General features: G+C 41.0%; 1 protein-coding gene across 1 annotated transcript in view; it reads left to right on the top strand.

Annotated features, from left to right (window-relative positions):
• LIPH (lipase H) overlaps positions 1 to 12,624 on the top strand; it is a 51,732-nt gene that overhangs the window by 9,166 nt on the left and 29,942 nt on the right. Inside the window, exons 2-3 of the mRNA XM_040252500.1 lie at positions 6,745 to 7,112; positions 8,218 to 8,326. Coding sequence (XP_040108434.1) covers positions 6,745 to 7,112; positions 8,218 to 8,326 — 477 coding nt within the window. The remainder of the gene's footprint in view (positions 1 to 6,744; positions 7,113 to 8,217; positions 8,327 to 12,624) is intronic.

The raw sequence follows: 12,624 nt of genomic DNA, 5'->3' as shown, positions 1-12,624 counted from the left end.
TTCCAAAACTGTGTTGTATTTTTGTGTAAGACATGAGATCAGAGTTGGCAAGGGCTTCCCAGGTGGTTCAGTAGTCAAGACTTTGCCTGCCAGTGCAGGTGATGCCAAAGACCTGGGTTTGATTCCTGGGCCAAGAAGATCCCCTGTAGTAGGAAATGGCAACCACTCCAGTATTCTTGCCTGGAAAGTTTGGTTAAGATATTCGACCAAAGTTGGCAAACTTCTGTAAAGAGCCAGATAGTAAATATTTTCAGCTCTGTGGGACAGTGGTCACTGTTAAACCACTCAATTTTGCCTTATACCAAAAAAACAACTAAAGACAATATGCTAATGTTCATGGCTGGATTTGGCCCATGGGCAGTCATGTATTAGATTATAATAAAGTATCTCAGGCACATATAATTTATCTCTAAAGATGTTATAGCTAGCTTTTCTTGACATCCTATTTGAATATGTTCCTTTTAATTTAACAGAAGGAAGACAGTAAATGATAATCAGGCCTGCCCTACGCAAGGGTCTGAATTCATCGCTGGATGGGAGACATCACCCATCCGACTGTAATTTTCCGACTGTCAACAGGAAATGCCATTTCAAAGGGATTGAATTTCAAAGTAGCCTGAAGAGTAAAGGCAAAGTTTCTCCCCTTTCAAGTAAACTCTAATAGAAGAGGTTAAGCTTTAGAAACCAGTTTAACATGTTCTGCTGAGCTGTTAATACTACCTCTGAGCAAACTTGACTTTGTAACAAAACAACGAAATAATGAGGTTTGCTTTCTGAAGGCGTGTGTGTGTGTTTGTGAGAGAGAGAGAGAAAGTTGCTCAGTTGTGAGTAGCCCTTCCCTTCTCCAGGAGATCTTCCTAACCCAGGGATCAAACCCAGGTCTCTCATATTACAGGCAGATTCTTTACAGTCTGAGCCACCAGGGAAGCCCAAAGTAAAATGTAAAGAACTATATGAAGCAATATAACAAGTTTGCTATTCACATATATCTACTCCTTACATGCTCTCCAAATTGCCTGAGAATTTCAGGCCCAACAACAAGACAAGTTCTTGAGCTTGGTGCTGGGTACATACTACTACTAAAAACAACACAGTGCCTGCCCTAGAGAAGCTTAAACTAATTTGTAACGTAGTCCAAAATAAGATAAATGTAATATATCCTTTTAAAAATGGTGTTAATTCTGAGAGGAAAAGGCTTAATGACTTAAAGCAATTTTAAACAAAGAACTTTGCAGTGAAAAAAAAAAGAAAGCAATTCGCGGTGGAGTGCACGACCTATTGTTTGCATATGATTTTCCAGGCTGTGTCTCCTGCAGGTATATTTCTAAAAATTTCAGTCACAATGCATTTCATGCTTCATTTACTTTATAAACATTATGTCATACACTATATAGTATTTATATGAATCATTCTGAATGGCTGACTAATGTGTTAACAGATTGATATCCATTTATCCAGGAAATAGTTGAAGCAGGCCCTGTTCTTGGCACTGGGAACATAAGAATGGATAAATGGACAAATAGATTAGTTATCTTGGAACTTCTGTGCTAGTGGGGGAAGTTATTTCAGAAAAGGAAAAAATGTTTCAGGTTTATGGTATGAAAAAACAAGTAATATTTAAGGGAAAAAATGGAGTGGAATTCAACACAAGAAGGAAGTAGAATATCTATAAATCCTGGGGAAAGCATGTAACATCAGAGCATCATTTAGGCCAAGGAATTCACTTACAGATGAGAATAATATAGTGAATATGTTATCCACTAGCCACCCCACACTTTTCCAACTTAAAAAAAAAAAAGAGTCAACTTTAGTTGTAACTAATCAAACTGCATCCAGCAATGTCTTAGAACAATCAAACAAAAGAAACAGGATAAAATTGTCCTATTGAAAAAATCAACAGTTTCTACCAGCCTCAGAGCCTGTGAGGGCTAGATCAAGGGCAGTCCTTCATTCCTAAGGCTGGTTCTATCCCCCATGCAAGTTTCCTGAGCCTTGGGCACGGCTGGGGATGGGTGAAGGGCCATCCAGGAGCCTGTCTTGAAAGCAGCAGAGAGTCATTCAGGAGCGAATGGAGAAGGCCAGGCAAAGGACTCACTGTGAGCAATGATCTTGTATTTTCTAGAACTAAAACTACATACCCAGGGAAATACAGTTCTAGAAGATAAATTTTATATAAACTTCATCTTCATTATTCATGGCAGTTCCTGTTCTGTAAAGGCACTCAGACACTGAAGTAGCAGTTACTGGACCATTGCTTGGAGGGGAAATAAAGGGTTAGGTTCTGGGGAGCCTCTGGTTACAGCATTTGTGTTGACTGATCAATCAATACATAATCTGATTTTATATGTGTTTCTGTTTAAAGACACCATGTTTAATATATATCATTGACTTGCTAACATTGAACTCATGGCCAGCACTATAACTCATAGCTGAACAAAGCTTATGTAACACATTTTCTCTGTAAGGTAACATCACAGCCTTTATGAGTTTAGAAACTCCAGCCAGCAGTTGAGGACTATGTTTGGGGGATTTTAAACAGAGAAATCACAAAGAAAAGGCACAAGAAGCAAAAAATGTGGCAGTAAGAGGCCAGGAAAAGGACATTTGTTGCAAGAGCTGAAACAAGAAGGCAGAGCGTTGGTGTGTTTGACCACTGCTGAGAGTGTCGCTTGGAGCAACTCAGATTTTTTTTTTTCCACTCGGCACGGGTCTGTGCATGACTGTAAAAGCCCCTCAAGTATTGATTTCAGGGGTTACAAATACATTTGGGTTTTATTTTAGGTCTTTAGGTAGAGTGTTTACTACTGTGCTTTATCACTTGCAAATATTCTGCATTCTTATTTTATATGCATTAAATATTATACAATTTTTTTATTTATTAAAAATAAAATTTCTGCTCTCAAGGGCTTCCAGTCTGCTGCTGAGGTGTGGGTGGCAGTCACACTCCTCTTTCCTCTGGGTTTTAACCAACTGAAAAACTGACCCATGGCTAAAAGTGTCATCTTTATTGTTGACATAGCTGGATTTCGAAAAAGTGGAAGCCAAATCATTTTCTCCTTCTAATGCAAAACAGAGGTCACCTGCTGACCTTTCCCCAAGTGGCAGGGTCTACCTGTCACCAGGGAGGAGGATAGAGGAGAGAAACCATGGAAGGGAAAGGGAAAGAGGGGGCCCTCCTTCCTAGAGAGAGGAGTGGGCATCCCCTGGATGAGGCACACCCAAACTACTGAGATGCAGAGCAGGGGTGAGAAATGTTTGATTTGGGGGATTACAAATAAATTTTGAGTAGGTGAACTCACAAATATGAAATTCATGAATAAAGAGGACTGACTGTATTTTGACAGAGGGAACCCGAAGTGTATGTTTGTGCAAGTGCATTTGTGTTTGTGTTCTTAAAAAAGGGTTAAGGAGGATATACAATACAGGAGGCAATACGTGAGCAGTAGCTTTCTCATCTTTCTTGGTAGATTAGGAGGAGCTAGAATAGATAACACTAAATAGAACAGAAACTCTCTCTGAGTCATATACCAGTACATAGAGGCTTAAATATTTATTTTTAAACTGAAAAAGTAATTACCAGAAGAGCTAACAGTAATTTTATAACTAATAAAAATCAGGAGGTAGACACTGGATCAGAGAGGAGAAGTACTGAGTATGCTAATGCCCTCATCATTCATATCAGAAAGTCGTTAGACACTGTCTCGAGTTACTCAAGCAAGGACAGGAGCATAATAAGGAAAGACAACTGTTCTGACAAAGGTCAGCAGCCGGATGCATGGCAGAATTTAAAAATATGCTCCACAACAGTCTGAAATACAGTTTCCAGATGCCCCAAACTCCTTGCCAGGGGTTCACAGTAGAGCATAATTAAATCTGAATAAATATACCTACGTCTGGAGGACTTCTGCATGTAGCCCACTGACCTACAATCTACACACTGACATCCCGTAAAATAGAAACAAAAGGATTTCATATAAAGTTATAGAGATCAATTTTTTCTTGCCAGAAAAATTAAAGCGGGCTATAAACTTCCCAGCATGAGAAAGAAAATACAATGGAAAAAAACAAAAGAGCGACAGGCAAAATCCACATAGCCAAAGCAATGGCCTTTTCCAGAGTGCAATGCCATTATAAACATAACTAAGACATTTTAAAATACTTGAAGTCACAGCGGTTCTATCAAGTGAAAAATAAATATTTATGTGTTCTGCCCTTCTTGCCTTTCAGTAACTGTCAACTTCAAGGGCCTCTAGAAAGGACTCAGCAGGCCAAAAAGATCACCCATCCTGTAGACATTAAAGTTGGCAGTTGCTGCTGAGAAACAGCTCTGGCCCCAAACTTCAGGACTCATCTCTGAGGCTTCCAAGTACTCAGATATGTGGTTTTATGACACATTGGCCTAGTGTTGCTCATTTGGCTCAAAATGAACAAACACAGTAATTAAGCAATCTCCTTCTTTGGAAAGGGCACTCTATCTTCCCCAATATGACCTCATTCATAATTAATATCCACCACATAACTCTCTTGGGCAGGTAGGTAGAGAGCGAAAGATAACATAACTTCCCAAGGCCACCTGGTGAGTCAGTCACACAACCAGGAACAAAACCCAGTTTTACTGATTGCTAAGTCCCACAGGCTCAGCCCTACTTCGCTACTCTTCCTTTTCAATAAAATGATTAACTGGACAGTCAATTATTTACTGTTGGGCTTGCTCTACAAGCACCAGATAAGTTTCAGTCCAGGTTCTCCTGGAACAAGCAATCTACAGGAAGGGAAAAATGAAAGGGGCCAACCTACGGAGAAAATGTTATAGATGAATAAGTCCTGGGTGTATAATACACAGCATGGTAGTTAAAAATACTGTATTGTATATTTGAAATTTATTGAGAGTTGATTTTAAATGCTCTCTTCTCACACATATACACTGTAACTAGGTGAGGTGATGAGTGTGTTAACTAACCTTATTGTGGTAATCATTTCTTACTATATAGAATATAAAGTGACGTCATACACCTTAAACTTACTCAATGTTATTTGTCAGTTATGTCTCAAGAAAGCTGAGAAAAAAAAGAAAAAGATAGTATTTACAATGCGGGCAGGCCTTAGTGCACAATCTACTAGATAGTATAAAGTACAAGAAGGAATGTGTGATTTGGGGGTTCAATTTTTTCAAATTATTCATTTATTCATTTGTGTCTCCCTGGGTCTTTGTGGCTTTGCAGAGCTCTCCTTAGTTGCTGCAGGTGGGCATTACTCTTTTTGGGGTGCACGGGCTTCTCACTGTGGTGGCTTCTCTTGTTGCAGAGCACAGTCTCTAGGAGCATGGGCTCAGTGGTCAGTCCACGGCATGTGAAATCTTCCCGGACCAGGGATCAAACCTGTGTCCAGGTGGGTTCTTATCCACTTCGCCACCAGGGAAGTCCCTGGGGCTCATTTTTTAACCATGTCTTTTCTAGGGTAAGAGATTTCAAAGCCTCCTTAATTGTGTGTATGTGTGTGGCTGTGCTGGGTAAGTGGGTGGCATGCAAGCAGCCTATCACTCATTACCATCCTTAATTATGTTGCCCTCAAATTATCCCAGATCTGGTCAGTGGAAGCCCTTTCAAGTTGGTTCCTGTGTCCCTGGATGAGGACACAGGATGTTTTTAAACATTATCTCAATTTCTGCCCAAAGGAGATGCTCTAGCTCTTCTTTTTTTTTTAATTATTGATTTATTTCTTTATGGCTGTACTGGGTCTTCACTGTTGCACAGGCTTTTCTTTAGTTGCTGTGAGAAGGGGCTACTCTGTCGTTATGATGCTTGGGCTTCTCATGCCAGTGGCTCCTATGTTGTGAGGCACAGGTTCTAGGGTGCATGGGTTTCAGTGGTTTCAGGCTCTAGAGCATGGGCTCAGTAGTTGTGATGCCCAGGCTTAGTTGCATGTGGTATCTTCCCAGACCAGGGAGCAAACCCATGTCTCCTGCATTGGCAGGCAGATTATTTACCGCTTAGCCACCAGGGAAGCTCTCTAAGCTCATCTTAAGCTGTCCTCTTTACATCCCCAGGCTTTCTTTTAAGGCCATTCTTCAAGTCCAGTCAGCAGGGTGAATGCTTAAGGATGATGCTTGAGCAAAGAAGGAAAGGCCTGAGAAAGGCCACCATGATTAAGAGTTTCAGATGCGTTTGAAAGGTGTAGAGCCAGACACACCATGTTCTCCACCACCGTTGCAGTTGGGAGCTGTGGACAAGCAAAGATGCTTGGACCCCACAGATTCAGTTACCAAGGCCTCTACTATGTGCTGGGCACCATGATGGATATATGAGATTAATCATAAGCCACCATTTCAAGGAGACTGTGGTCTTATGGGATAGACATCCATATAAAGAAATATCCATAGTACATCCCTGAAAATGTCTTCATTGTGCTGTCATTGTGGCACAGAGAGGAGCTGGGGAGTTCTGGGTTGAAGGACAGACAGTAATTAAGGCTAGGAGAGTTGGAGAAGTCTTCACTAAGGTAACTTTTGGGTTATACCTTAAAAGAGGGTAGGATTTCAAAAAATGATTCTCTGAGTGAAAAAGAAGACACTACTTATGAACTCTAAATCAGATAGGATGTTTAAACTTCATTCAACTAGATCCAGCCTCTTGCTAGGTACTGTAAGACACATGGAAAGAACTCCAGTGAGTGTAGGACAGAACTCTTGTTTGACGTCTGTCTAAGGAAAGAACTGTCATGATACCATCTAATTTTTATTTTCAGACACAGATGAAACATGTCCTTCATTTACCAAACTGAGTTTTCACAGTGCAGTGGTTGGAACGGGACTAAATGTGAAGCTGATGCTCTACACAAGGAGAAACCCAACCTGTGCACAAGCCATCAACTCCACAGTTTTGGGGAACTTGAACGTGACTAAGAAAACCACCTTTGTGGTCCATGGATTCAGGCCGACCGGCTCTCCTCCAGTATGGATAGAGGACTTAGTAGAGAGTTTGCTCTCTGTAGAAGACATGAATGTGGTCATTGTTGACTGGAATCGAGGAGCTACAACTGTAATGTACAACCATGCTTCTAGTAAGACCAGAAAAGTGGCAACAGTCTTGAAAGAATTTATCGACCTAATGTTGGTAAGGAGGAATTCTCTTAGATGGTTCAGAGCCAAATTAAAATTGGCTCATTATCTGAATATTTAAAGCCAAGAGATATCTACAGTGATCAGGAGGACTATTTTTGCAGTGTTTTGCAAATGTTATTTGAATAAGCCCCCAGGAGGGTGAAGGGAAGGCCCAAAGGGAAGGCCCATAGGTATGGTTGTGTAGGCTGTGACTGCACAGGGAATCCATCTAAGAGAGCACCATTGTCTCTGTAGACACTGTAGATTTATGTATCTATTATAATAATTTTCTAGTGAATGACAGCAAGGTGTCCTGGGGAAGGGACATCTTTTCCTAACTCATATAAAGTTACCTAATGGGTAGGAGAGGTTTCCTGGCTTCAATGCTCAGAGTTTCCTCAACTTCCATAGCTCTTCCTTTTCTTAGACATGCCAAAAGTTTAGAGATCAGATTATCCCAAACCAAAACTGATATACCCAATCTGATTAAAAGTGATTTGACATCAGGACTATTTCAGAGAGCCACACCTGGTGGCCACTGTGGCCAGGGGTGACATAAATTTTACCTGAGCTCCTCAGCTAAGCCACAGCCCTTGGGAAAAGGAATAATAAAATGACTCATGACCAGCTATCCCAGGACTATGGACAGTATGCCCTGCCCCTTTCTTTCCTTCCTTCCCTCTCCATAGTAACTCATTAACCAAGCCAGCATGAAGATAAAGGAGTTCATTAAAATATTTGGTTGCCCTTCTCCTCAGTGGGGAAGCCTTTAAGATGTCTCAGCTTGGTTCCTAGCAGAAGCACAAATGGAAACACCATGGCATAAAAATTAAGGCACAGGTTTGTATTTGGACAGACTAGTTTGAATTCTGCCCTGCTCCCTTCCAGCAGCTGTCTGACCTTGGGAAGATGACTTCAGCCCAGTCAGTTAGTTTCCTCATCTGTATAATCAAAAGAATAACATCTAGTTTGTGGGGGTGTTGTGACATTTTAATAAGATAATGGACATAAAGTGCTTAAAAATGTTTCTCCAAAGTCAACCGTTAGGAAATTTCTCCAGGTATTGTCAACTCCTTGGTCCCTCACAATTTTTAACAATGGACCTCTTGAAATTCCAGGCAGAAGGAGCTTCTCTGGATGACATTTACATGATTGGAGTAAGTCTAGGAGCCCACATAGCTGGGTTTGTTGGAAAGATGTACGACGGCCAGCTGGGGAGAATTACAGGTAAGAATTACAGGTAAGTCTTCCTGTGGATGGGCTCAGGATAACCAGCCTGTGGACTGTGTTTCCTGGGGGAGCATGATACATGCAATCCAAATCCTTGGGTTCCAAATCAGCTCTTCTAATTACTTAACCGCTCTGAGCAAATGTCCTCTTGTGCAAAGGGAAGACCATAGTAGTAACTGACTTCAGCAGTATTAAATTTATTATTTAATAAAATATGCACAAACACTTTATAAATTGTGTATGCTATAGAAAAGTTTGGTGGTGACTTTATTTCTCTATGGCTACAGAAACAGCTATGTCCCATGATGGGGATTTTGCCCCAAGCAGACGGCCTTCCTTTCATTTAATCCAAGATTGTTTGAACTACATATCTAATATAGTCCCAGGCATAGCTGGAGCCTTCAGTTCAACTCAGTTCAGTTCAGTCGCTCAGTCGTGTCTGACTCTTTGCGACACCATGAATCGCAGCACGCCAGGCCTCCCTGTCCATCACCAATTCCCGGAGTTCACTCAGACTCATGTCCATCGAGTCAGTGACACCATCCAGCCATCTCATCCTCTGTCGTCCCCTTCTCCTCCTGCCTCCAATCCCTCGCAGTATCAGTCTTTTCCAATGAGTCAACTCTTTGCATGAAGTGGCCAAAGTACTGGAGTTTCAGCTTTAGCATCAGTCCTTCCAAAGAAAACCCAGCTTTGATCTCTTTCAGAATGGACTGGTTGGATCTCGTTGCAGTCCAAGGGACTCTCAAGAGTCTTCTCCAACACCACGGTTCAAAAGCATTAATTCTTCGGTGCTCAGCTTTCTTCACAGTCCAACTCTCACATCCATACATGACCACTGGAAAAACCATAGCCTTGACTAGACAAACTTTTGTTGGAAAAGTAATGTCTCTGCTTTTTAATATACTGTCTAGATTGGTCATAACATTTCTTCCAAGGAGCAAGCGTCTTTTAATTTCATGGCTGCAGTCACCATCTGCAGTGATTTGGGAGCCCCCAGAAATAAAGCTGGAGCCTTAGGGTAGAAAATGAGATGGGAATTATGTTGTCTGGAGCTAACTCTGTAACTATCAGCTTTCAGACTAAGACTGAATAAAAACCCTCAGAAACACAGCAGGTGAAACTCCAAAGAAAGATCCTCTTGCTGGGTTCATTTGCCTAGTGCTCAGTAACTTTCCACAGTGACAGATGAAGGGCTGAGGGAGGCTTTCTCTTTCAGAGAGGCAAGGCTTCCGGCCATCCATATCTTTTCCAGAATTGATCCTTACCCTGAGATAGCCATTCCCACTCTAGGCAATCTGGAAGGCAGAAGTGAATGGAAGGAGGGAGGGAAGAGGTAAATGATTCAAACCAGCTACAGCTGAGAGGTAACCCTTTAGAGCCACAGGACTGGATGTGGTACTTAACCTGACATGTGGCCCTGGGCTAGTCTTCTGGCCCCACAGCCCCGCCCCTTCTGTTTCTCTTTCTCAAATACACATATACTCCACATTAGCTGGGTGTCTTCTAACCCTGGTACTTGAGGTCATATTTTTTCCTGGGCTATTTTTTTTTTTCTCACATTCACCCCAAGTGCCAAGGTTGCTCTCATCTTATTCATCTGCTTTCCTAGGGAAGCAAAATGTTTTTTCAGTTTTTAAAAAAGTATTTATTTATTTGGCTCTGCTGGGTCTTAGTTGCGGCACAGGGAATCTAGGATCTTTGTTGCAGCGTTCAGGATCTTTAGCTGCAACATGCGAACTCTTAGCTGTGGCAATGTGAAATGGAACCTGGGATTCCTGCATTGGAAGCGTGGAATCTTAGTCACTGGACCATCAGGGAAGTCCCTCTTTTTCAATTTTTAAAATTATTACTATAATGTTTTAGAAAGCAACATGTGTTTACTTTTTAAAAATTCATTTTCCCTTTTGGGTACAAAGGACAAATAGCTCAAATTTGCTTGTTTTCTTTATCTGTTGGGAGCTTCTCCTCTGGGAGCTGGGACTTTTCCCAGTGTTGTATTTAGAAGCTGATCAGCTCTCCACACAAACACACACACACACAAATAACTTTATAGCATTTACTGATTCCATGATGTAAATACTCCCACTGTGGCTGATTTTAAGCTACTGACCTGATGTCACTGACCACAAAGTTTGGGAAGAGGTAAGCTAAATGGGCTGTCCACATTGTCTTATTCTATCTACCCATTAATTTTGCTCCTCAGCTACCCAGCAAGCCTGTTCCCACAACTACTTTGGACGGGAATACAATGTAATCTGGGCTCTGACCATGGAGATTTCCCCAGCCAGCCTCTCTTCCCGGGCCCGTGTGGCCCTGCTTTGTGACCTGGACTCAGCCTGCAGTCTACAGCTCAATTTTCTGTCTCCTCTGACTGCCCCATGTTCTCCCAGTTCCTCATCCTCACTGAGCTCCAACATCAAATTCACCTGTTCCCAAGTGCTTGTCTCAGGGGTAAAGCGTTTCCCTTCCCTACTCACCTCTGACTGCCCTTCTTGAGTGGGATCACTGGATTGTGGGGCGGGAAAGACATAATTCACTCCCAGCTCCTAAGAACTGTGCGGTTCTGCTTGCTATCTATCTAGGCCAGAATGTCTGCTTCATCTCTTTCCTTTCCCCTTTTGTCTTCTGTTCTTGCTTTTCCTTTTCCTCTCCAGGCACGTCTCCTGGTATTACTTTTCATTAATTTCTTCAAATGAAGATGAATGGATTTAAAAACATTTCAAGTACCTACATCACTTGATAATACATTAAATTTGATTCTTATAAGAATCATCTTGGAGTGTTGGATACAGTGCCGACATGCTGAATCAGGATCTCTGGTCTTGGGATCCAAAAGTCTGTACTTTTATTTATTTTTTAAAAAGTAACTTAAGCCTAGCTTTCTTATCTTTTTAAAAAATAATTAATGTATTTATTTGGCTGCACTGGGTCTTTGTTGTGGCATGTGGGATCTAGAACCAGGGTCCCCTACACTGGGAGTGTGAAGTCTTAGCCACTGGACCACCAGGAAGTCCCAGGAGTCTGTGCTTTTCACCAGAAGATTCAGGTGGGTCTGAACATCACACATTAAAAAATGACCACAGATCTGTGTTGTCCAATATAGTAGCCCTAAGCTGCATGTACCATTGAGTACCTGAAATGTAGCTAACACAAACTGAAATGTGCTATAAGTACATATTGGATTTTGAAGAAAAATATATTAAAATATTTTGAAAAATATATTAAAATATATGAAATGTCTTATTAAAAATGAAAGATATATTAGAATATATTAAAATATGAAAAAGTGATGAAAATCTATTAAAGTTTCATTTTTCAAATTTATGAAAAATATATATTAAAAACATACCTTAAATATATTTACAAATTTGGATTTTTAAATATTCATTACATGTTGAAATGAAATTTTACTGCTATATTGGGTTAAATAAACCGGGTTAAATAAAATGCATTATTAAAATCAGTTTCTTTGTTTTTTACTTTTTAAAAGTGGTTGCTAGAAAATTTTAAATTATATATGTGGCTCACATTATATTTCTCTTAGATAGCACTGCCTTGGAGAGTTAGTTCATGGTGACCTTTGGGATGGGAGTAAGGGAGGCCCCCAAACCCACCTGTAAAACACTGGACGTTTGTCCTGGGAAGAGGTCCAAGGTCCAGGGCTTTCATCAGATTCTCAAACTGGTTAATTTTGTAATCAAAGCCAGGGATCATTAGTTAGACACTTTGCTGGCGATCACAGAGCAACAAGAAAGTGCTCCATTTTGTTGGTTTTGTTTCTGTTCTACAATAATCTCAGTATTCTGGATTCGGATCTGGGAATGCCTTGGTAAGCCTTCTGAAATAGCAATTAATTCTACCTCTGTTTTGCAGATAAGGAAACTGAGGTTCGGAGAAGGGAAGTAACCTGCCTAAAATCACACAGCCGGTTAAAGCTAGGTTTGGGGCTCATGTCACCTCTATCCGACTCCAGTGATCTCTGCTCACACAAAATATGCAGCTTTTTAAGGATGGTTTGATTTCTGGCTGACAGTGTAAGCTGATCATTTGCTATGGCTTTTCTCTAAGGAGAGCATGTGTTTGCTGTGACAGTCCTCATTTGTGTCTTCAGTCCTGGCATAATTATTAATAGCAGCTTTATTACTTTTGAAACTGCCCTGGTTTTGACTTTATACAGTAAGCCAGTCTTTCAGCCATAGATCTAGAGGCTGCTATAAACTGAGGCTCTTACTGTTCATTTTCTCAGACAGTAAGTGCTGCTGTTTTATGTGAGGAGGGGGAGGCTTCCCCAG

This window comes from Oryx dammah, unplaced genomic scaffold (assembly GCF_014754425.2).
Source record: "Oryx dammah isolate SB20612 unplaced genomic scaffold, SCBI_Odam_1.1 HiC_scaffold_2, whole genome shotgun sequence".
NCBI classification, from domain to species: domain Eukaryota; kingdom Metazoa; phylum Chordata; class Mammalia; order Artiodactyla; family Bovidae; genus Oryx; species Oryx dammah.
This window is presented reverse-complemented; position numbering and strand designations above follow the sequence as displayed.